A 26802-nucleotide genomic window follows, 5' to 3' on the forward strand; every position below is an offset into this window, starting at 1 on the left:
TGACCGACAGATGTGGTCAGACATTGCACCATTCATTGACCTCCTCCCTGAACCTTCTAAGGCTGAAGCGCTCAAGATACTGCAAGAAGGCCAAAGAATCTCAGAAGAGATTATTGATTCAGTAGTGGATGTAACCTCAACGGGCTTTCGACAGCTAGCGGGGGCTGCGGTTCTTCGTAGACAGGGTTGGCTACGTTCTACTTCCTTTAGACAAGAAGTCCAAAATAAGGTGCTGGACATACCCTATGATGGCGAATATCTGTTTGGCCCTCAGGTGGAGGACGCCTTACAGACAATAAAGAAGGATACAGAAACAGCAAAATCCTTAGGCACCCTCCAATTCCGCAAACCGCCCTTTCGAGGGACGAGAGGACGAGGATCGTCCTCCAACAGAGGTGGATATAACCAACAGTCCTCTTACAGACAAAACAATCAACAATACCATGCTCAGCGCTATCAATCTTACGGCCAGAGAAAGCCTACTTATGCCCAGAACAGGTGAAAGGCGAATTACCGCGGAAAAGATAAGCGCCAATGAGACTTTTCACCTGCCACCACCGCTGCCTTGCTCTCAAGAAAGGATTGGAGCGCGAATATCAAAATTTTACTCAAATTGGCAGTCAATAACATCAGACAAATGGGTCCTGGAGATTGTGGCCAGGGGCCATGCCCTAGAATTCGAGAAATTTCCTCCAAATGTTTCCCCGAAAGGACCACCTCCAGCTCACCTGAAGGAGCTATTTGCCCAAATCAGATTGGGAATCCAAGAAGCTGGACCATCTTGGGAAGATGTTTTCTTCCGCCAGCTTAGGAGTGAGGTCGGTGAACACAGCATGTCTTGGGTTGTTATACCCACTCTGTGTGGGACACAGTTGCGTAAGTGCTGCCACAGTGCACAGAGGAGCCCCGGGCCATACTCTCCCATGCAGTCGCGAAAGGGAGGGATGTAGCAAAGTTCTCCATTCACTGTGGGCTGGACACAGCCGACTTGCAAGGCAGGACGATTTCAATGTCGGTAGCCCTGAGACACTACGCCTGGCTGAGGTCCACTGGCTTCTCGGGCGATGTCCAATCGACTCTTTTGGACATGCCCTTTGATGGCCGTCACTTATTTGGCGACTAGGCGGACAATGTGCTTGAGCGCTTGAAGGACCTTAGTGCTAAGGCCAGATCCTTTGGCCTCGCTACCACCTCTCGCCCCGCGCAGTCTGCTTTTTGCCCCTCTTGTGGCTATGGAAGGGGTGCCCCCACCACATTCTGCCCAGAGCCACAGGCCCGTACAGGCTGTCCAGCCTCTGGGGGTCAGGGACGTGGGACCCACCGTTGTGGGTCTGGGGGCCAGCGGGCTGGCCAGTCCACCAGTGCCCCCAAACCTTCCTAGTCTGACCTTTCAGGGCCACCAGTTGCCAGATGGGGGCAGGGTCTGCCATCACGTCCCCCACTGGCACAACATCACGTCGAACAGGTGGGTTTCGCAGATAGTCCGAAGGGGCTACTCTCTCCCCTTCAAGACTACCCCTTCCTCCACGCCACCTACATGTCGGAGGATAACTTGGCTCATCTGCGCAGATCAGGGGTTCCAGTCTTCCCCTATCTCGACAACTGGTTGTTGAAGGCGAGCTCGCCCCAGTCTGTCGTCGCCCACCTCTAGACTACGGCTGACCTGCATTCGCTGGGGTTCACAGTCAATGTGCCGAAGGGGCACCTGCACCCTTCTCATAAGCTCCTTTTCATCTGAGCAGTCCTGGACACAGAGCAGTTTCGGGCCTATCCTCCCCAACAACGAGTCCGGGATATACTGGCTATGATACCGATGTTCCAGCTTCTATCCCCGATTTCGGTGAGAATGACCCTCAGGCTGCTGGGCCTCATGGCCTCCTGCAACCTGCTGGTGGATCATACCAGCTGGCATATGTGGTATGTGGGCTCTGCAGTGGGACTTGAAGTTCCAGTTGGCGCAGCATATGGGGATCAATCAACAACAAGATCCCTATACCTGGGGTGATTATTAAATTACACAGACATGAGTACACATTACTCAGGTTGTATTCTTTGTTTACATACCGAGGTAAACCCCTGCTATCTATCGCAGTGCGGTTTCACTCCTCTAATGTCTGATAGTCCCCACACATTATATTGTTCCACACAATTAATTAAATACTGCAGTCTCAATTCAAAAAATGTCCAGCAGTGATGTCCAACGGATGTCTGCTTTCTACACTGAAAGCACATCTATCCACACTTCACCACATGTGTACAATCCTACAAAGGAAAAAATGTGTGGTGGAAAGGAAGGCACCTCACGGGCGAACACCCTCGGGGATGTTGGCTGATGTTACCAACTCAATGCCCCTTTCTCATCATCGGTTGCCTTCCAATCCGGAAAAGAAAACAGAATAGGTACAACACATAAACTGAAATACGTGTAAAGGTGCAACATAAAGAGTATCGACATTAACTCAAAGAGGACAGAGTGACATAAAATCAACAGCCACACCCACTCAATCACTTTATTCTTCGTTTCAGTGTGAGCTGAAGAATTAAAACAAAGGTTGGTAGCTTAGTATCGCCTACCAGTACCTGATACCGACATGTTTCACTGCCCCATTATTTTCGGCAGATTCATCAGGGTATTGAACACTCGGTCACTGCACCAATGTTTTGAACATCCTTTCTGGACACTATTGCATTGAGACAAAAATAAAAACCAGAGACATGCCCAGTAGTCAATATCAATTCATCGGTTTCCACACCGGGGTAATGGTTGAAAGAATATAATTATACAATTTTAATTATAATTACCCCTGACCAGCATGGACAACTCATACCGGCTGGCCAGATCACGCTTTGATTCGTTTAAAAACGATTGAAGTAGCAATCTGTAGGGAATGTAAAGGAGACATTCTAAAGCTGTTAGGCCAAGGACCCCAACAGTAAACACCAACATCAGCTTCTATCGTCTTAGGGCAAGAGAGCTATGACTCCCCTACTCGCGCATTTAAGCAACATGGGAAATAGCGCGTGTCAACTAGGAGCATGCCCAACTTTTATAGTACACACTTGCGCAACACGAAATGTCAAGCCTTCGACACCCACAGAGGACGTCGGCGTCAGCTTCAATCGTCTTAGGACAGGAGAGTTATGACACCCCTACTCACGCATTTAAACAAATACGAGATAGCGCGTGTCGGCTGAGAACATGAAAAACTCCCAAGTTTTATGCTACACACATGCGCACCAATATCGATTTTGATCATTACCAGGGTGTATGGGCCATAGTAACACACTTAGGCAAAAATACGGGGGCAGTGTAACCCCTCGCCCACACATAACGTAATGCCTAAAACACCATTATAAGTATACGGGGAACCGCACCACTAAAGCATAGTATACATCATTATGACTACTTGCCCCTCGCTACTGAATAGCGTATTGCTCTCACTGACCGCTCCGTACTGAGGCTTAAAGACCTCCAACGGCTACCTACTCGCACCCACTCCTCACCGTACGATTGGAAAACAGGGCGGTGTCTCATCCCAGGAACATGACACTCCCTCCGGCGTTTGTTTTTCAAACCCGGCGGGGTCCGGTCAGCTGATCTGGCGCGCATGCGCACATACTGGCGCTCCAATGGGGAACGGTGGCGCCATATTGGAACCGCAAAAACCCAGAGTCTGATGCTAGAATTCAGTTGGCAGCCTATCGTGCACAGCCTCCCAAAAGTCGGGGATTAATTGTACTCAGTCGCTGTGTTGACTGGCATGTTTATACATGTTTGGAATCTATTATAATTCGGAAATAAATTGTTTACTTTATTAATTTATTTCTTGCATGGGATGCCTCAAAAAGGTCCTCTGGGGAACCCGTAGTTGGTCATAGTGGCACAACCATATAATTACAAACAGATATAGTTTTATATTTATACACTAGCATGTTACACTCTATCAATCCCACGTCTCGGGGATAGCACTGATTACATCCGCATCAAAACCTGGCGCTAGGCACATCACACACAACTCATCAAGCATCTGATCAAAAGATTGAGATCTGTGAAGATAATGTGCCAAGTGACACAAGTGTCCCCCCTGGGTGTTTCTCCAAGCCCATGCAGGCATATCTATTAGCCAATCATTTTGGATTTTAGGTGTTTTAACTGATCAGGTGAGGGGTATCATGGAGGACGGTTACGATGGTATCCTACTGTATATCATGGCCCCTCGACATAGTCAAATGCCGTGCCGGTATATCCCTGGCAGGGCAAACTCAAACGACAACAAGAGTGACCGTTGTTCACCAAGGAGCACTTACAAAAAAAGGGGAATCAATTACAGATAGCTCACCCTTGAGTGTCTATTTCACCCGGTTCCACTCCAGGATTTCATTCAGACCTACACAGTCGCTACGTTCGCTGTATATCCATCTGGCTTCTTTACTCAGCAACGCTGTTTCCATGTTCTGTGGATTGCCTTTTATTACTTCCAACACAGTCCACGTGAAATCATGTTTTTCTTTGTGGCAATGTTGTACCAACTTCGTAGTTAGTTTACCCGCCTTGATGGTACTCAGGTGTTCCTGAATGCGCACCTTGATTTTTCGTGTCGTCAGACCGAAGTATTGAAGGCCACAGCAGCACAGCAGTCTATATACCACGTGCGTGGTGTTGCAGTTGCTAAAATGGTTCAAAAACCAGACTCTTCCTGTACTCAAAGTCACACTGTTGCTTTTTTTAGTGAGGGAACACACCGAACATGTCCCACAGGGAAAATGTCCTTTGGGCAAAGTGGACAGGTCTCTTTTGTGTGGTGCAGGAGTGCGAGTATGGACTAGTTTGTCTTTCAAGTTGGTTGCTCTCTTAAAAGCAAACCTTGGTGGTGGCATCCGGAAGTCTTTGGTAGATAGTAGGTCCCAGTGTTTTCTGATAGACTGCCTAATTTTTGTAGCCCTAGGGTCGAATGTCATAACCACCGGAATGCAGTCTCTTTTTTCTTTCCTTGTGTGTTCCAGTAGGGCACTCCTGGGTGTATTAAGCGCCCTTTTCCTTGCATTCTTCACGACTCTGCTCGGATAATTACGCTGCACGAGTTTTTTAGTGAGTTCTTGTGATTGCTCCAGGAAACCACTCGTACTGGAGCAGTTCCTCCTGTACCTCAAAAATTGGCCCACAGGAAGGTTGTCACGAAGGGCTCTGGGATGATACGAATTATACAATAGGAGTGAATTCCTGTCGGTTGCCTTCTGATGTACTCTGGTGCTCAGGCCACCCTCCAGTCCGACCTCAATGTCAAGGTCCAAATAGACAGCACTGGTGCGACTGTAGGTCCACGTGAATTTAAGGCTCTCATCTTGCTGATTGAGCCATTCCAGGAACTTACCCAGGGATTCTTCAGTGCCCGCCCAGATGTAGGATTTGTAGGATTGTACACATGTGGTGAAGTGTGGATAGATGTGCTTTCAGTGTAGAAAGCAGACATCCGTTGGACATCACTGCTGGACATTTTTTGAATTGAGACTGCAGTATTTAATTAATTGTGTGGAACAATATAATGTGTGGGGACTATCAGACATTAGAGGAGTGAAACCGCACTGCGATAGATAGCAGGGGTTTACCTCGGTATGTAAACAAAGAATACAACCTGAGTAATGTGTACTCATGTCTGTGTAATTTAATAATCACCCCAGGTATAGGGATCTTGTTGTTGATTGACTGTCTAGAGTGGAGGGCGATCCCTTATACCCTTCCAAATCCCTCTTGGCTCCTTCTTGTGGGTGCGCAGCATATGGGGAATCTGTCCAATCTCGTCCAGACCTCGGCAGGGCTGCACATCAGTTGCAGTGGCGGCTCACAAACCAGGATTGGGTCAACAGCAGATTTCTCTCCATTCCCCAACCAGATTTCACAGTGTTGACAAATGCGTCACTCATGGGATGGGGCGGCCACATAGGAGAGGTAGAGATCAGAGGCCTCTGGAGCTCCGCACGATTTGTCTAGCACTGAAGGCATTCCTTCCTTGTGACAAAGGAAGAGTAGTTCAGACAACACTTCTGCTATATGGTATTGAAACAAACAGGGCTGAGTAGGGTCGTGGACCCTCTGTCAGAAGGCCCTTTGTCTCTGGAAGTGGCTGGAAGTGGAAGCATGTCCCTGGTGGTTCAACACCTGGCAGATTCCCTGAACGCCAGGGCGGACTAACTCAGTCACAGGTGCTTGATGGATCACAAATGTTGTCTTCACTCACAGGTGGTGCAAGGTCTTTTTCAGCAGTGGGGAGAGCTTTGGTAAGATCTATTCGCCACCGAAGAGAACGCGCAATGTCAGTACTTCTGCGCGTTTGAATTTCAAAGGCAGCACTTGCTAGGCGACGCCATTCCACCAGGGATACGGCAGCCACTACTGCTTTGGGACGTGGAGTTCCCCTTCATGACATCCACCAGGCAGCCACGTGGGTCTTCATTGCACACATTCACTAAACATTACTGTCAGGACAGCCAAGTCCGGAGGGACGGCTTCTTTTGCCGCTCCATTCTTGAGGACTTCCTGGTGTGAACTTAATTCGCAGACCCACCTCGGATCCCATGGTTCTTTCGCTGAATCCAGATCGGAGTGGTCGGCAAGAACTTCTTCAAATCCCTCGCTAGTGCTAACGATGCCGGTGCCATCCTCATTCCCACACTGAGTCTGATGGGAGTCAACCAACATTGGTTCTGCCGCTGACAAGGACCATGTTCTCCAGAAGTGGTGCTAGTGCCTTTTACTATTGATAATCCTGGAGAGGGATGGGAAGGGTCTGTGGACTGTTATGGTTACCAGCATCTCTTTGTTGAGGAGTACAGCTGGTATGAGGAACTGGCAGAGGTCAGTGGGCTTGACACTTTGCCTGACACTGGTCTGGTCTCTCCTCCTACCGTGGCTACGGAGGAGGGATCCTCCTTTGCTACAGTGATGCATTTGGTGGCTGAGGTCTTGGACCCTAATCTGCCCCCAGTGGCGGTCACAACAAACGTCTTGACAGAGGTGCTTCAACCAGGTTGTACCGTCGACGACGAACATTCCGTCGACGAAGCCCAATCCGTCGACGAAGCCCAATCCGTCGACGAAGCCCAATCCGTCGACGAAGCCCATTCCGACGACGAAGCCCATTCCGACGACGAAGCCCAATCTGTCGACGAAGTCCGTCCCGTCGACGAAGTCTGTCCCGTCGACCAAGTCCGTCCCGTCCACGATACCGTCGACGGAGCCTTTGACGTCTGCTCCTGAAGCAGCGGAAAACACACCGTCGACGCCGCAATTGTCATCTTGCACTGCGTTGCAGGTATGGTCACCGTCGACGGTGTTCTTTACACCAAAGCCATCATTGCAGGTGCCTGACCGACTTTTAGACTCGGACAGTGAGGATGACGTGGTGCATACATTCGGAGTGGCCACTAGTCCTTCTGAGCTGAATATCAAGTTGCAAGAAGAGGAACAGGAGGATGAACAACCACCTGTACAGATGGCGCCCCAGATGGACAGTGTACCTGTCGCGCAAGTACCAGTTGCTTTACTGACCAACCTACAATACATGTTGGACGATTATTATAGAAGGTTTCCACCTTCTGAAACTACAGGCTCAGTGCCTGCTACTCCGGCCACTGAAGTACCGGTGCCAGTTTTACAACCAACAAATCCTGCTTCACCTACTCCGCAGTCTCAGGTGGAGGAAGTAGATCCTCAGTCTTCGGAGGAGGAGGAGCAAAGAGAAGAAGGAGAGGTACAGGATGAGTTGGAGTGGGATGAATATCAGGTTCAAACACCTTCCCCTTCGCATCAAGCAGTCTCAATTTCACCACCAGTGGACGTGGTTAGCTTCCACCTTTCAGTGGAACGTGCAACTAAACGTTTTCATATCAATATGGAGCATAAGGAACAAGACTGTTTCCTATATGACTTTAAGGATCAGCCCAGGAAATAGATTAAGTCTATACCCATCATTGACTTTATTTGGCAGGAGGGTATAAAAGTCATGGCAACCCCGGCATCCATTCCTCCAGTCCTGCCACGTTTGGAAAAGAAGTACAGAGCACCGGACAAATCTCCTGCGTGCCTTATCGGACAGCGGAAGCTTGACTCTGTGATTGTCCAGGCAGCTCAAAAGAGGGCTCGGAACCCTTCTTTTCCGGTTACAGCCCCGCCAGACAGAGATGGCAAACGCCTAGATTCGATAGGGAAACGTGTCTCCACAATGGCGGCTGCGACAGTTCGAGCGGCAAATTCATTGGCCATCTTAGGAAGGTATGACCGACAGATGTGGTCAGACATTGCACCATTCATTGACCTCCTCCCTGAACCTTCTAAGGCTGAAGCGCTCAAGATACTGCAAGAAGGCCAAAGAATCTCAGAAGAGATTATTGAATCAGCAGTGGATGTAGCCTCAACGGGCTTTCAACAGCTAGCGGGGGCTGCGGTTCTTCGTAGACAGGGTTGGCTACGTTCTACTTCCTTTAGACAAGAAGTCCAAAATAAGGTGCTGGACATGCCCTATGATGGCGAATATCTGTTTGGCCCTCAGGTGGAGGACGCCTTACAGACAATAAAAAAGGATACAGAAACAGCAAAATCCTTAGGCACCCTCCAATTCCGCAAGCCGCCCTTTCGAGGGGCGAGAGGACGAGGATCGTCCTCCAACAGAGGTGGATATAACCAACAGTCCTCTTACAGACAAAACAATCAACGATACCATGCTCAGCGCTATCAATCTTACGGCCAGAGAAAGCCTACTTATGCCCAGAACAGGGGAAAGGCGAATTACCGCGGAAAAGATAAGCGCCAATGAGACTTTTCACCTGCCACCACCGCTGCCTTGCTCTCAAGAAAGGATTGGAGGGCGAATATCAACATTTTACTCAAATTGGCAGTCAATAACATCAGACAAATGGGTCCTGGAGATTGTGGCCAGGGGCCATGCCCTAGAATTCGAGAAATTTCCTCCAAATGTTTCCCCGAAAGGACCACCTCCAGCTCACCTGAAGGAGCTATTTGCCCAAATCAGATTGGGAATCCAAGAAGCTGGACCATCTTGGGAATATGTTTTCTTCCGCCAGCTTAGGACTGAGGTCGGTGAACACTGCATGTCTTGGGTTGTTATACCCACTCTGTGTGGGACACAGTTGTGTAAGTGCTGCCACAGTGCCCAGAGGAGACCCGGGCCATACTCTCCCATGCAGTCGCGAAAGGGAGGGATGTAGCAAAGTTCTCCATTCACTGTGGGCTGGACACAGCCGACTTGCAAGGCAGGACGATTTCAATGTCGGTAGCCCTGAGATACTATGCCTGGCTGAGGTCCACTGGCTTCTCGGGCGATGTCCAATCGACTCTTTTGGACATGCCCTTTGATGGCCGTCACTTATTTGGCGACTAGGCGGACAATGTGCTTGAGCGCTTGAAGGACCTTAGTGCTAAGGCCAGATCCTTTGGCCTCGCTACCACCTCTCGCCCCGCGCAGTCTGCTTTTTGCCCCTCTTGTGGCTATGGAAGGGGTGCCCCCACCACATTCTGCCCAGAGCGTCAGGCCCGTACAGGCTGTCCAGCCTCTGGGGGTCGGGGACGTGGGACCCACCGTTGTGGGTCTGGGGGCCAGCGGGCTGGCCAGTCCACCAGTGCCCCCAAACCTTCCTAGTCTGACCTTTCAGGGCCACCAGTTGCCAGATGGGGGCAGGGTACGCCATCACGTCCCCCACTGGCACAACATCACGTCGAACAGGTGGGTTTTGCAGATAGTCCGAAGGGGCTACTCTCTCCCCTTCAAGACTACCCCTTCCTCCACACCACCTACATGTCGGAGGATAACTTGGCTCATCTGCACAGATCAGGGGTTCCAGTCTTCCCCTATCTCGACAACTGGTTGTTGAAGGCGAGCTCGCCCCAGTCTGTCGTCGCCCACCTCTAGACTACGGCTGACCTGCATTCGCTGGAGTTCACAGTCAATGTGCCGAAGGCGCACCTGCACCCTTCTCAGAAGCTCCTTTTCATCGGAGCAGTCCTTGACACAGCGCAGTTTCGGGCCTATCCTCCCCAACAATGAGTCCGGGATATACTGGCTATGATACCGATGTTCCAGCTTCTATCCCGGATTTCGGTGAGAATGACCCTCAGGCTGCTGGGCCTCATGGCCTCCTGCAACCTGCTGGTGGATCATACCAGCTGGCATATGTGGTATGTGGGCTCTGCAGTGGGACTTGAAGTTCCAGTTGGCGCAGCATATGGGGAATCTGTCCGATCTCGGCAGGGCTGCACATCAGTTGCAGTGGCGGCTCACAAACCAGGATTGGGTCAACAGCAGATTTCTCTCCATTCCCCAACCAGATTTCAGTGTTGACAAATGCGTCACTCATGGGATGGGGCGGCCACATAGGAGAGGTAGAGATCAGAGGCCTCTGGAGCTCCGCACGATTTGTCTAGCACTGAAGGCATTCCTTCCTTGTGACAAAGGAAGAGTAGTTCAGACAACACTTCTGCCATATGGTATTGAAACAAACAGGGCTGAGTAGGGTCGTGGACCCTCTGTCAGAAGGCCCTTTGTCTCTGGAAGTGGCTGGAAATGGAAGCATGTCCCTGGTGGTTCAACACCTGGCAGATTCCCTGAACGCCAGGGCGGACTAACTCAGTCACAGGTGCTTGATGGATCACAAATGTTGTCTTCACTCACAGGTGGTGCAAGGTCTTTTTCAGCAGTGGGGAGAGCTTTGGTAAGATCTATTCGCCACCGAAGAGAACGCGCAATGTCAGTACTTCTGCGCGTTTGAATTTCAAAGGCGGCACTTGCTAGGCGAAGCCATTCCACCAGGGATACGGCAGCCACTACTGCTTTGGGACGTGGAGTTCCCCTTCATGACATCCACCAGGCAGCCACGTGGGTCTTCATTGCACACATTCACTAAACATTACTGTCAGGACAGCCAAGTCCGGAGGGACGGCTTCTTTTGCCGCTCCATTCTTGAGGACTTCCTGTTGTGAACTTAATTCGCAGACCCACCTCCGGGGTTGGTATTGCTGGGGTATCTATTCTAAGGTAAGGAATCTATAACTAACTGTTTCTTTCAGATAAACGAGTTACTTAACCTTCGGTAACAATATAACCGTAAGAAATATAGGTTAATTATAGATTCCTCACCGCCCCTCCCATCCTCCCCGGTCTGCGAACTGACTTCTATGGTTAAGTACTTCCTTTCAAGGCCCTAGTTTTGTGCACCAGTGGTCATTGTCTTGCATAGCTCTGTGCTTCTGGCGTGGAAGTCGTGTACAGAATTGATGATAGCGCGCGAGAGCGGCGTCTATGTAGCTACTGCAACGTCATCCCACTTACAAGGAAGCCAACGACAAACGCGGAGTCGACCGACGCCACCTTGCAACACGCAGGGGTACTGCTGACGAAAAACTTTCCGGATCCAGTCTGACGCCTGGGGTAATTCTAAGGTGAGGAATCTATAACTAACCTATGTTTCTTACAGATATATCGTTACCGAAGGTAAGTAAATTGTTTATCATAGACAAAACCTCCTGTGCCAAAAAAACAGCCTTTCTCTTTGCAGTCGATGCTGAGAAAGCGTTCAGTGGCCCCTTCTATGGAAACTAATTGATAGAAGTAGAGTGGGCCCCAAATTCCAAAGGTGAGTGTTCAGTGGCTACTACCACTCGATGCCCGTGTCTGCATCAATGGTACGATCTTGGGTGCCATTAGGATACAGAGGGGAACACAATAGGGCTGCCCAGTGTCTCAACTCCTCTTGGCTCTTTATGTGGTACCCAAAGCCGAAGCAATATGTACAAATACCCACATCACAGGGGTCACATGTGGCCCCATGGAACACTAGATAGCACTCTAGGCAGACAACGTTCTTTTGACACTTACCAACCCCCTACCCACATTCCCAGCCCTTCTCCATGAATTATACTGTTTCAGTCTGGTATTGGAATTTAAGGTAAAAACACAAAATGCACAGGTCTGGCACTCGCTATCTCAGGGAGAAGCAGATTGCTTTCCAAGGGCAAAGCCTCTTTTCCTTGGTAAACCACCATATCAATACCTTAGGCATTAAACTCTGCTTAACGGTTGAGGTATTGCAGACCAGAAATACCCTGACCTCCTTCACATAGCCCACAGTGATTTGCAGAATAGACAGATGGGGGGACTTTCACACCCAGGCCATATAGCAGCGGTTAACCCTACTACCGAAAAGATACATCTTGCAAGTGCTCCCCCTACAAGCACCCAGGGCATACCTTCTGTGAAGCAACAATTACTAGAGGGTTTTTTTGGAAAGGGAATAAAGCCAGAGTACCAAAATCCCAACAGAATGCTCTCTCTTCTCCCTCAGGAGGAGGACTGGTAATTCCCTGCCTCAAAAACTACTATATAGCTTTCCAACTGTTCTACCTGCTAGAATGGCACTGCACGACCTCCGAGAAGCACTGGTGCTTTATGGGTCCGTCGGTGGCCAGTATCCACGTATGGACGCTTCCCTGGCTGCCCAAGAGACACAGACAATGGAGAGCATACAGCTCCCCCAGTACTGCTGGCCACAATTATGGCCTGGGCCAGCTCTTCCCTAATTTTTTTTTTTAGCAGATTGTATTGGCATTTGACCTATATGTAGTTCCATTATTATCTTATCATGATATTTACATACACATATGGTTTATGTTATTGTTCTCTTCCTCTTTTCTGCTGTTTTGTTTATGCATAGAAACATTTTTTTTAAAAACTAGATTCAACTCCCCTTCTCCCTTCCCCCCTCAAAAGTCGCTTTATTTATAGCTTATATTTTCCAGCATTGTGTGTTCACCTCTCTCGCTTTATGCTTTAATCTTGTCTAGAGTCTGTGTAAGGTTAGGGAAGGTCTTGTACCTGTCTTCCTATCGTATTCTCTCTGTGTTCCCATCTCATTGTCCCTTCCCGGTGGCTGGGAATTTGATAGGTCTTCTGCTGTCTCATCTAGGTCTGATGGCCTCATGTCATCAAGTAATCTTCCACTATGCTCTTGTAGTTTCTAGGTTGCTTATACCTCGGTTTGCATCTCTTAGCAAAATTTTATTTTCTGCTTCTGCCCACTTCTCCAGCTTACTTTTGCAAATCTCTATTCTTGGCCCCCTTGTAGCCTTCCAATTCTTTGCGATTTCTGTCTTCGCGAATACATATGCAAGGTCCTGACACCTCCCAGTTACCTTTGTCTTGGCCGTGTGTGAGAACCAGCTTATAACTACATTTAGAACCTCCTCCCAAAAGCCCCTCAGGCCTGGACAGTCCGAAAACATGTGCAGAACATGCGCCTCTTTTTCCCTGCATCGTGGGCAGGCGGCGTTCTCCGCCTGGAAGTATCGCCTAATTCGTGCTGGTGTGAGATACGCTTTGTGCAGAACATGATAGTTTATGAGCTTAAACCGGGCATTTCTTGATATCTTAAGAGAACGCTCAACAATATTTTTCCAGTCCTTTTCTGTAATCGGCACCCCTAAGTCCTCTTCGCATTGAGTTCTTAAGCGTTCCATAGGTTTCTGGACATCCTGCCTGATTGCTCTATAGATGCAGGAGACTGTCTTTATCCTGCCAGCCGACAGGACCACATACCTGCAACAGTCCAGCGCTCTGGGTTCTGTCACTCCCGTAGCCCAATGTTTCTTGAACGCCGCAGTGAGAGCTCTATGCAGCAGGAAGTGTCCCTGTGGGAGGTCAAACTCCTTTCCAAATTCCTCAAATGGGAGCATCAAGGATTCCCTAAATAGGTCCCCGAATACTGTCACCCCCTCTTCCTTCCAGTCGTCTAGTCCCGCCCAATTGCCTCTGTGCAGTAGGTATCAGAGCATTTCTATGGGTATGCCTAGGGAGTAGGAGCCTCTGCATCCCGCTTGCTGGAGCCATCTTGCCCAGCATTCCGTTATTATTTTTTTCTCTTCCATTCTCCTGTGCGGTCTCTGCTTTAATCTGAGCAGGATTATCGCCAGAACTGGGGCAAATGTGGACTGTGCTCTTTCCGGGTTCCAACTGTCCGCCAGCCATCTCACAATCCATTGGAGCTGTGCTACAAGATAGTATGCCTCAGGGTCAGGGACTGCCTTCCACCCGTTGTTATGAAGCGTTGCATCGTGGCCAGAGCTACCCATCTGCAACCTGTCCCCCAGAGGAATGCTATTACTTATGAGGTCAAATATCGAAATATCATGCTCGGGACCCATATCGGGAGTGTCCCAAATATATATAGCAGACGCTGTAGAACCACCATTTTCAGTAGGGCCACCCTCCCTGCCACTGACAGCTGCAGTGAGCCCCAAAAGTCCATGGAAGAGCGAAGTGTTCTTATCCCCTGCCTACATTACCTTCCACCAAGTCTGCAGTCATGTGGTATATTGTCCCCCTTAAGTATATTCTAGGCCGATGGGTTCCCATTGTAGAGTTCCTAGTCCCTCCGGAGAGCATCGATCTGTGTCGTGGGAAATAGCCTAGATTTTTGCCAATTCACCCTCAGTCCCGATAGATGGCTGATTTCCAACATACCTTTGGCCCCCTGTAGGTCCCTTTCTGTGTCCTGGAGAAAAAGGAGTAGGTCATCCGGGTACAGTGCAATATGGTGATGGGTTTCTTTTATCGTCAGCCCCATGTAGTCCCGCCCTGTCACGGCGCAGCATGCTAGCGGCTCCATGGCCAGGGTGAACAGCAGTGGGGACATTGGGCATCCCTGCCTAGTTCCTCTCTCCACCCTTTGAAATATAACTTTCCCTGTACGCACTCTGGCTCTTGGGTCTGTACAGTAGCTTCACCCACTCCACAAATCCCTCGCCTAGGCCTATACTTTCCAGGACTTGGTATAGGTACTGCCACTACAGGCTATCAAACGCCTTTTCGATATCTACTGCAAATTCTGCAGCATCATCTTTGGAGTAGTCATCCGCCCCCAATATAGCCATGAGGCGTCTGATATTAATGGCAGAGTTCCTATTTGGGATGAAACCCGCTTGGTCTACATGTACCAGCTGGGGCATATGAGGCAATATTCTGTTTGCTATTATTTTGCTCAATATTTTATAATCCATGTGCAGCATGGACAACGGCCTATAAGCTGTTCTGTCGTGGGCTGGCTTTGGGGTTTAAGGATAGGGAATATTAGGACTTCCCTAGTGGTGGTCGGTAGCATTTGCAGTTCCCTTGCTGTTTCATACATTGAGACCAGCTTAGGGGCTAGCTCCGTCGCGTATGTTAGGTAGAATTCAGCAGGCAACCCGTCCGTCCCTGGCGTTTTATTGTGCGCCATATGTTTGATGGCAGCTTTCACCGCTTGTAAGGTGATGTCCTTCCCCAAGCCCTCTGCTTCCCCTGGCTCTAGTCAGGGCAGTCTCAGTCCTTCTAGATACTCTCCTAATGCCTCGCCGCTGCACCTAGAGGAACTGCGATACAATTTGGTGTAGTATCTGGCAAAGATGTCATTGATCACTGCCTGAGTGTATTGCCTGTTCCCATCCTCATTTTTGATTTCCAATATTAGTGACCCCCTGTTATTTGGGTTGTCTAGCCTGGCCAGTGAAGAACCTGATTTGTCGCGTTCAGCATGTGTGCGGTCTAGGTATTGCTTATTGTCAAAACTCCATAGCCTCTCTGTCTGACATGCTACTGTCTTGCGCACTTCTAGGAGCTCCTCCTGTAATTCTGGTTGTCGCAGTCTTTTCTGTTCCAACTCTCTAAGTTCCCTATCAGCTGTTAGAACTTCTGTGGTTAGTGTCTGTCTAACCCCTGTTGACTCAGCTATGGAGCCAGCACTTACCTCATGCTGAGCCTGACATCCATGCTTTTCCCATGACAATAGACAACCCTGAGTTCCCGCTGGTCAGGGATGCCAGTGACCTCAAGGCCTGGCAGCTAGTGAATTGCAAGCGTATAGGGGATTTTTATGACCATTACAGTTTACAGCCCTTCAAACAATTACAGAGAGACTATAGTCTACCAGGGAGGGAGTACATGTACTACATGCAAATACACCATTGGGTAACCCCTTTTGAGAAATGGCTGCTCGCCAGATTTAATGAGTAGCCCTTGGTTTCTGACATGTACTAATGAACCTAAGGGTTACATGACAATAACTAATGATTGCCCAGTAGGTATGGTAGAACGTGTTAGAACGCACGTTTCGGACAAGGAGAGGGGTCATATTCCACCTCACATGCACGGCAGCAGCCAACCCGTATACAGGAAGGGAAGCCATGATCAAAGTGACATACTAGTGGTACTGCATGCCTGTCTTTGTCCACACTTAGTACCCAAATAAGACCCAGGAATAGATGCGGTTTGACTGGCACCCTCACAAATCACTTATGGAACTGCCTAAAGCAATGGGCATATTGGTCAGCAGTACTCAGCAGCATCACCACAATATTCCACACCGATATCCCTTCATTTCCAGCTTAAATTCTATTGGGTCTATCCAATGCACTTACTTACAGCTGCACTCACCCCAAAGAAGAGTGATGGCCCTGCCATAGCCTTCGCTAGGTAGACCATATGAACGCTGTGGGGTAGGGACACAGTTCCGGACTGTGTTGCATGGCTACACCGTCTTTGGAATCTACTGGGTATGGAAAAGATCTCAGCAAGAGGTGAGGCGAAAAAGTCTTCCTTTGAGAAAACATATGGGCCATGCATCAAATTTCTCAAACTAGAATATAGAAAACTAGTGCCCCAGATATCTAAGGTTGCTTCTCCTCACCACCATTTACACCACTGCATAATCCTGCTCATTGTTACCTGTGAGTGACAGTAGGTACATGGGGCATATGCAACATTCATTGATTTGTTACATTGAACTGGGATATGAAACCATTGGATAGCGTGAACAATGGAGAGTGGTGTGGGAGAGACTGATGAAGGGTGGGGGAGGTTTAAAGTCCCCGTTGGGTATAGGAGTCTTGTTTTCTGTTCTTTCTTATTGAATAGACACCACGTTTGTTATGTCCACTGACCTTCTGGGTGTAGGTGGTACTGCTATTTATACCAATAAACTGATTTAAACCTAATTAACCTTTTGTGAATAGCTGCTAGCACAAATGCAAATGTTTTCGTACAGAGTTGCAAGCATTCTTAACCCACAAGGACTTTGACACAGTATGTGATCAGGCTGGTGAATACTGCCCTACGTCATTAGTGAGAAAGAGAGAAATCTAGCCCGCACAAAAATCTCCACTTTTATTTTGTCAACTCCTTGTTAAGCAGGCTCTTTACAAGAGTGACTCTTGACAAAGACGCTAAAACTCATATCTGTGACAGGCCGCTGAGATCATGTGAACACACGTGAGCCCGCTGTGTTCTTGTTTATTTGACGCATGTGTCAGCCTGCCTGTGATGCAGACAGTGTAGAAACACAACAGGAATACTAAAATGGTGACATCACAGGAACGTATCTTTAAAAAGAGCAGGCCTTACTAAAATATAATTTGCCTTATTTGTCAAAACGTGCTGTTGGTTGAGAGCTACATTGAAAACAAGGACTTTTTTTTATATGTGCGATATAATCAGTAGAGCAGGTATCTTTCTCTCTCTCTGTATAAATGTATATATTTATATACACACACACACACAGGATGGGAACATTTAAAGACACATGATGCATGTATTCATCATACAGCATGAGCAAGAAAAGAGTGATGTTTGCAGCATTCCTTTGCTGTGGCGTCATAACTAATTTCATGCAACTGTTATATGTGTAAACCCATCTCTCTTCTTTCAGTTACTAAATCATTTGCTGATTCGAAGTCGGAGGATGAAGCAGACTTGCAGCTTTTCTCAGGCTCTATCATTCCCACATGTCCAGATTACGGGGACACATTAGAGCAAGCAATGGAGCAACTTACAAAGGGTCTGGAAAGTGGAGCTGTGCTCATTCAGTTTGAGGTAAGCTCTCCAAAACAAGTGGCCATTTTCCTTTTCCAACTTGCTTGCCCTGTCCAAGTTGAGGCATACTTCACAAACACCTGCAAGAGAATCAGAGACTTACAGGAATCATGATAACTTTTTAATGAAACGGAGTTTGGATGAGATCAATTTTGAACCTAGGGATATTTCAAGTTTCTGCTGCCTTAGGTGCAATTGCAAATACAATAACACGTTTAACTTATAAATTTCGAAAGCTGTGGCTAGGAAAAATGGCTTTGTGAACTGAGTTGGTCCTAAATGTTTAATTGCTGACATTGATACAGAATACACTGCGCTGGGAAAACTGTAAAGGGTACTCTGACAATATATTGATGTACTTTAATATCTCTGTTCCTTTAATTGAGTTTAATAGGTTGGGGAACTTGAGGTCCTGTTCTTAGTAGATAAACATTGAGTGCAGCTATCCTATTTTACATGTGGACAAAATCCGAAGACGCTTTTTGCTGTCCTTAAAGGTTTACATTTGCTGTTGTATATTTAGCTTCAGTGCCTTTTTAAATTAAATTTAAAGGAAACGATAGAGTTAGCTTAGTCATATTAACAACACCATTTTTCTGGTTATAAAATTTGATAATTGTAGGCAACCAGTTATAAAATTCCAACCTGTAAATGATTCCACAAGAAGGGATTTTCTTTTATAAAATGCATAATTGTTGGCAGCAGTCTCATAAAAATAACTCATACAGGTTTTGCCAGTTCCAGATATCTTGGCCAAATCTTTCAATGTGTTGTTTGGTCTACAGTGTCATAGGTCACAGCAAGATTGAGGACGAGCAGGGCAGGTTGATGGCCTTTAAGTGAGGTGAAGAGCTCTTTCCTAATGTTAGTAGATGTATAGTCCTATTCTTTCTTAAGTTGGAACCCTGATTTAAGGTCATAAAGTATTGGATTTTGTTGAACATAAACTTGTAGTTGGTTTTGAGTGATTCAAGATTTTGCTCGGATAGGATAGATTGGATAGAGGTTGGCAGTTGGCGAGTTCAAGTGAGTCTTGTTTTTTAATCTTCAGTGGACCTATGATTGTGTTAATCAAAGGACCTGGGGCTATGCCAGCCTTAACAAAATAGTTTAGCATACTGGTCATAACCAGGCATGATTATAAAGGTAGTTTGAACGCTTTGATCTTTGAAGCTAAACTGAACCTCTCCTATTCTGTAACAAGTCTGAAGAAGTTAGGGGGTGCTTAAAGCATGCTAGAAAGGGTGAGTGAGGATTATTTTGGGAAATTACTTGATTGTATTACACGTCTTTATTATTGTATGATGCAGAGAACATCAGTAAGTCCTTACAGTGGTGTGGGCTTTCACAGGTGGTCTTTTTTATTGCTTCTAGGTTCATAATTCCATAGTCAATATTGAAAATTTCGTTTGATTTGGGAAGTGGTTGATGTGTTTGTTGTGTTTGTTAAACTGAGTTTTTTATTATGCCCCATGCATTTGTAGAGCACAGTGTGTGATCTGAAAAACTTTCGGATTATAGGCACCCTTTAAAGTTCTGTGATTCTCATAAACTGGAGTCAAAGTGGTCTGTTGATATTGTGTTTGCTTGTGCTTAATATTGTTTAAAGGTGAGTTCTAGTGATTAGTGTTGGAATTGATTGGCTAGTGGCCAATTAGATCCTATTGAATCTAGGTTTAGCATTATGTGCATTTGATAGTCTGTGTTTGCTTCATACTGCTAGGGTGCACGATTTTCCATTGTTCGTCTTGAGGTGCTGTTAAGTTTGAAGACATCTTTGAAGAGTATGTCGGTTAGATGCAATGTCGTGACACTTTGAAGTATTTTATTAGTATTGATACATGTTTCTGTACGCCATGGCTTAAGCCATGTTAGATCTTGGCTTCTTAGGCTACGCATTGAGGTATTCTGGGATAGTCCAGAACGTATTGATGCTCAATCAAGCTCTAGAGTAAAGGACATTTTTTGGCAATATGTCAAACAAACTTAAATGTGGGCATTTTATGGATGAAATATCGCCTCATAAGACTATGAAATGAAAACTGAGTGTTACCCTGCTTCTCTCACAATATCGGAATCAGAAGAACACCTTAAACAAATGTGCCCTGTTTATAGCTTACCTAGGAAGAAATATGTTATCCCTCTGTTAGACATCGGACTTGAGCCATTTCTCCCAAGCGTTGAGGATTTTTAAGCATGCCACTTCGGAACTGGTTGTGTTTGGTCTATTTAAGTTTCTTCTGTGTGCATGGTCACTGCGTATAAAATTATTTTGCATGATACATTGAAGTTTATATGTTTATTATGTATTTTGCATAATGTTCAGTGGCTAAATGGACTGTAACAAAAATGTTAAAATGTTGTAGTAATTGATTTTGCATTATACTACAATTATCAAAGGTTATTTTTGTGTTTGTATAATTTGATGTATGCTTATGCAAATAAATGTAAACTACTATTACTAGATGCAATGTAATATGCATAGCTGTTTGATATATTTGTTATACATTTCTTTTTGATTGTTGAAATGTAGAATGGTGACAGGATATGGATGTGCTATTCAGGTTGCAAACACTTAGCCAGCTACATGGCGTTTAGCCATGTTGGGTGTGATGGTAACAAGGATTGGATGTAACGTGTTTTCTTGATGTAGTTCAAAGTAGAATTGGAAGTCCATTGAGCTGTTAAAGTGGCAATGTTTACCCAAGTGTAGGATCTGTAGCCTCTGTGTGTGCATGATTGGGCCAGGTTAAGCTTAAAACGTTAATGGAAGGCAATAAGAAATATTGATAATGTGCAGAAACCCCGGCAACTTCGTATTTTCAATTGCTGTTTCCTAACTAATTTCTAGGCTCAAAGAACGTGAATCTGTGTTGGTTTACATTTTTATTAACAGTCAACATTAAAAAAAAAAATGCTCATACAAATGTATACATATGAAATATCGTTGTGTTACAACTGTGCATAAGACATTGCTACAGTAATTGACATACATACAATCTTCATTCTCCCCTCCAGTTACACCGTCATTCACTCATATCATCCCAGATGTATGACATTATATGCTATATCTTTGCAATAGCAGCACAGGATATCTAACATGAATAGTACTTGGTTTGAATTTCCTGTTTTTCAACCATACAACATAGTAATTCATAGGTTCATGTTATGGATATCAATTTCACAATGCCTTAGATCAGTGTCTGTACATTACAATAATTTCAGTCAATACTCTTTAAATCTACCCACTTTGGCTTTTATACTTAATCATCCTGTGCCATCTATCTAGATGTGTTTTGGCAACTTGGAGCCTTCATCAGGCAAGCCACCCCATTGTAGAATCTTGTAGGTATCCTGCAACCACATTATACATTCTCCTTAGCCCAAACACTCATAATACATAAATAAAAAGGTAACATTGACTGTGGTCAGAACCTCCACCATTAAAGAACCTTCATCAAGTGTCTTTTGTTTGCAGTGTGTTGTGCAGTTCTTAGAAAAAAGTGGTTTATAAAGTGTTGGCTAAATGCAAGTTATGCCATTCAATGTGCTGGTTAGCATTGATATTTGTTATATATCTTGGTTATTCATACAGTGGAGACATACTCCTGCTGTTGCCCAGTGAGTGAGCTCTAGACAGAAGAGTTTCAATATGTACCAACCTATAATTCCAGGTTCGCATGACCAAAAGGTAAACAACAATGAGGGTGGAAGGGGGTCTGATTGTCTACATGATTGACACAACCTCTGGCTCACAAATCTGTGTGAATTCCGAAATCGAGGCTTGTGTAGAAAGTTAATTATGACCCTCTGTTGATTTCTACTTTTTCTAAGTTGCATAATATATTTCTACCCTATCTACATTGTGGCCCTTACTCTCTGAGCATGGCCATGTAGCTAGTCAGCGTCTCCTGAATCATCGCTTTTAGGGCAATGTCTTTAGCCTTTTCCTTGGTGTGCACCATCTGCGCATCTTGATTACTTTTAATATAATATGGAACGTGAACAATCTCAAGTCACTTTTTTTTGTTTTGTTATTGTTTTTATTAAACTAATATTATGAGCATACATTGACACAATAAACCATTACATTGGGCGGCTTCCTTCGGGTCTGGTTCTAATTCACTGTCCGTTATTGCCTCCAATTCCTGGAGTACTTTACTCCAGAACTTGTGTACCCCCAAGCACAGCCAGGCAGCGTGTAGGCACCCAGCGTCCTCCTCTCCACATCTCTGGCACCTAGAGGTGTCATGTAAACAGTAACGATATAGCCTCTCTGGTATATTGGAAACCCGGTGGAAATATTTTAAATATATCAGTCTATGTTGCCTATTCATAGAGATAATTTTAGCTCTGGCACAGCAGTACTGCCATTACTTATTGCTGAGAGGATCCCCCAAGTCCCGTTGCCAATCTACCTGAAGGAAGTACCCCACTAGGGCCACCCGGGTCACCACCGACCACCTTCCAGCCTTCCATACTAAATGAGGAGTCAGAGAAACAGCGGATAATATACACCAATAATCATTTGTTGTATACGCTCACACCGGGGCTCCGTCTGCACAGTCTCTAGAGAGAGTACTACAGAGGGAACTGAGGAACTGTAAGCATAACGATATACAGTATGTATTGCATGGTCAACTAATAACATGCCCACAGTGGAATTTTCCCAACAGATGTGGGCAAACAGCGTAAAGACAAAAAAAAGTTTCTACTCCGGTATCTTGCCCAGCTCAGAACACTTTCAAGGCCCTTCCACCCTGGGCTGCGATCAGACTGCCAGACAGGTGGGAGAGGGCCTTTACCGAGGGAAAACTATGCAGTGGCACAAACAGTACTTTGTTGCAGAAACTAAACTTAGCACGGAGAATTTCTCGGACTCAAACAGGATTCGTTTTGAACTGTACGTAAAATAGTGCATGAAGAAGACGATGGCATAGTGAATGCTAACTTATACATGGCATTAAAGAACATCAACAAGCATAATCAAACAAACCCACCTTTTAGCATGAGCTGAAGATATTTTCTGTTTAGAAAGTCGGTAAGACTGGCACATATTAAGGGGCAACTGTGATATCATCATCATTTGATACAGCATCATAAGCAGACGTGATCAAGGTGGAGCTGTGGACACTGTTTACAGTTGACGTCTGATTGATAGTGGGAGAGCAAGGAGGGATGTCTATTCAAATATACCCTCTTCTATATTCTATTAGGGGCAATTGGCTGAGCATCCTCATTAATTTGCCTACCAAAAGGCTAAATAATGGAACAAAGGAAGAAGCGCAAAAATGATAAGAAATTTAAGTGTTCCCATTGTCCGTCAGAGCCTCACTGGTACAGGCTACTATTGCCCATCAGTTGGAGCTCTTGAGGACCGGCGGTGGAGCTTGTTCCATCCTAAGTTCTTTCCTAATCTATCCCATCTCGATAAAGGTGGTATACTTTCCAAAGTATACTTTCCTGACTAATGTTCAAACAACATGAGAAAAACAGATGCAACTCTTTTGTTTATCTATTTCCTTGCTGGTACTGTTACTCAGCACTTTCCTACTTGTGCAGTCCATCCCTAGTCTTTCTTTTTCTTTGACTCGATAGTCCTCCGCTAAGGACGTAAGTTGTACCTGGCAGCTCCAGGCACTGTATGATCACTGAACAGAGGCTCCTGGATAGATCCTATTTCTGGTGGGACAGCCTCGTTCAAAACATCGTTGTTCTCCTTATCTGTTTGTGTCCAAACCAACTTTGCATCACTGAAAGTAACGAATCTGGGCACCTGATCACATTCAACGTCTCCTATTCCCTCCTGACCTACTGATCGTAAGGCGATGGCAAAGGCATTCTTTTGCAGTGGGTGGCGTGGACCCAATTCTTTCGACAGGCAACATTCACAGCGGTCTATGTAGTCAAAAGGACTTGCTCAGGACCTTTCCATCTGGGCTCCAGATTTTTCTTCCTCCGGAAGTTTCGGATGAGAATGAAGCCCCCTGGCTGGATACTGTGGCCAGAACCCTCTGGCTTCAGAGGTAAGTAGTCTTGCACCTGTTGGTGAATAGAATGCAAACCTTCCGTCAATTACCCAAGTTAATCAAGCAACACAGGATATTAAATATCGGAAAATGTTCTCGGCCTAGGGACCCCCCCAGACATTTGCTGGATGGCCGAAGACAATTTCGTAAGGTGATAACCCTGTTCTAGAATGTGCTGTAGTCCTAGTGAACAAAATGACTAAAGGAAGAGCATCTGGCCATTGCAGCCCTGTCGTCTCCTGAGTTTTTGCCAATTTCAATTTTAGTGTGCCATTATACTTCTCAACTAGCCCCGCTGACTGCGGGTGATTGGCGGCATGGAATTTTTGTTTAATATGCAAGCCTTCACATATTAACGTAATCACTTTCCCATTAAAATGAAAGCCATTGTCACTCCAAATAACTCTGGGCATTCCGAATGAGGAAAAAAATGTTTAATAAGCACCTTTGCTGTTGGGATAGGCGTATTATCTTTAGTAGGGTAAGCCTCCACCCATTTACTGAATGCACATATGACCACTAGAACCTACTTGACATTGTACAATTGTCTATCTCAAACAAATCCATTTGAAGGACTTCAAAGGGAAATGTAGGTGGTGCAAAGTTACCGGATGGTGTGGGGGTGCCTTTCCCAGGATTGTGCTTCAAACAAATCATACCATTTTTCACTAAGTGTGCAGCTATTTTGGAAATATTATCATTACACCAAGCTGGGGCCAATAGTTTACGAATTCCTTTGGCACTGATTTGAGCTGGGCCATGAGCCATAGTAACCACAGGGAGTACATATGCATCAGGTAACATCAATTTCTGCTTTCCTGACAAATCAATCCAACATCCTTCTTCATCTAAACGTGCTGTACTCTCTTGCCATACAGCTAATTCTTCTATCGTGGCATCACTTTGTATCTCTTTCACACTATCAACTGTGTTTTCAAACATATTGTTCTCCTGAGCCTATCAAGCTTGACCTGCAACAAACATTCTCTTTATCTTACTCTGAGCTCGCTCTCTTTGGCTGTCTGATCAGCGAACTCATTCCCTCTACCTACATCATCTGTCACTTTCTTGTGGGCACTACACCTCACAATATCCATTTTCTTAGGAAGTGTTAGTGCAGATAGTAATCGTGATATCAAATAACCATGTTGTATCTTAGTACCATGCGAGGTAAGAAACCCTCTTTCTGCACGCAGCTGCCCGATGTTGTACACTATTCTTAATGCATACTGGCTGTCTGTGTAAATATTCACAACTAACCCTTAGCTCAATTAACAAGCCTGTATAAGGGCAACAAGTTCTGCTGCCTGGACAGATTGATAGGGAATTCGTGATGTCTCTACCACTGTGCGCAATGTAGTGATAGCATAAGCAGCAGTGGTGGTGCCATCTGATAATTTAAAACAAGAGCCATCGACATATAGATCTCCTTGGGGATCAGATAAGTGAACATCAGTCAGGTCTACCCGTTCTTTTGTCTCTTCCTCTGTTCGTAAAATATAATCATGTTTGTCAACTGCATCATTCTCTGAAGGCAGGGGTAGTAACGTGGCTGGATTAAGAGTGGCACATCGTTTGATCATAATATGTTTGGCAAACAATGCCAACTCAAAGCCAGTAAGACGTGCACTGGTGAGGTGCTGTGTCCTTGTTTTGTTCAAAGGTGTACCCACAGCATGGGCACCATAACTGTAAGGTAAGTATCGAGCATGAGTCCAGCCAATTGTCTGATGGAAGTGGCCACAGCCGCGACCGCTCGCAGACAACTCTGGAGGGCCCTTGCGACAGGATCGAGCAAAGCAGAGAAATAAGCGCAAGGTCTCTGTCTATTGCCAAATTTCTGGGGCAAGACAGAGAGAGCACAACCAGCCATCTCATGGACGTATAACACAAAAGGCTTGTTATAGTCAGGCATGCCTAATACTAGAGCAGAACAAAGCACAGTTTTTAATTCTTCAAAGGTTTGTGACTATCTGGCGTCCAAGGTAAAGGCTCATGGACGTCTTTTGTTGTTAATGCAAGCAGGGGTTTGATCAATAAGGAATAGTTAAGGATCCTCTGTCGACAGTAGGAAGTGATGCCTATAAAAGCACGCACGATTTTTTGAGTTTGTGGAAAGGGCACTTTATTAATGGTACTGATGCATTCTGGCGTTAACCGTCTACCCTCCTTCGACAGAAGGTGACCTAAATAGGTCACCTCCTGTCAACAGTCCTGAAACTTCGAAAGTGAAACTTTATGCCCATGTTGTGCCAGGTGTAACAATAACTTCACTGTACTATCCTTGCAACCTTGTTCAGTATCAGAAGCAATTAACAAATCATCAACATACTGTACCAATGCATTGCCGTAGAAAGTGAGAGTGAATCCAACTGGCCCTTAAATGCTTGACTATAAATGCTAGGACTTTCAGTCTAGCCTTGAGAAGCTCAACAGAATCAGAAACGTTTGCCAGTCAGTGAAAATCCGAAAAAAACACTGCTGTCTGGGAGTATGGGAATGCTAAAGAATGCATTTTATAAATCAACGACAGAGAAAATTTTTGCGGTAGATGGAATCATTGTTTTTTTTTTTCTTTTTTTTTTTTGTTGAAACTTTTTATTGAAAGTAAAAACAAGAAAACAGAAAAACAAAACATGGCAAGGCATTACAATAGAAGTGTGTCACCATTCGGCTCGTGGGGGGGGTACAAACGTAAATCAGATATCGTTGCAACCAGTAAATCGGGGGGAGGGGGGGGAAAGGAGACCAGAAGTATACAAAACATCTATAATCCTGCGGAGGAAACATCAGGTTGGGAGGAAGACAAGTCAATATCACATTCCGACATGGGGGGAGCACATATATCACCACGGTATGTGTTCCAC

At 45.9% G+C, this 26802-nt stretch overlaps 1 protein-coding gene across 6 annotated transcripts in view; it reads left to right on the plus strand.

The window, feature by feature from the left end:
• Positions 1 to 26802, plus strand: part of PTPN3 (protein tyrosine phosphatase non-receptor type 3) — a 1880479-nt gene that overhangs the window by 1493794 nt on the left and 359883 nt on the right. For all 6 annotated transcript variants that reach the window (XM_078687727.1, XM_078687724.1, XM_078687726.1 and 3 more), the window contains one exon: positions 17743 to 17906. In XM_078687727.1, the coding sequence (XP_078543853.1) occupies positions 17743 to 17906 (164 nt within the window). The remainder of the gene's footprint in view (positions 1 to 17742; positions 17907 to 26802) is intronic.

The sequence above is a fragment of the Lissotriton helveticus genome, chromosome 4_1, assembly GCF_964261635.1.
Source record: "Lissotriton helveticus chromosome 4_1, aLisHel1.1, whole genome shotgun sequence".
In the NCBI taxonomy this organism is placed as follows: domain Eukaryota; kingdom Metazoa; phylum Chordata; class Amphibia; order Caudata; family Salamandridae; genus Lissotriton; species Lissotriton helveticus.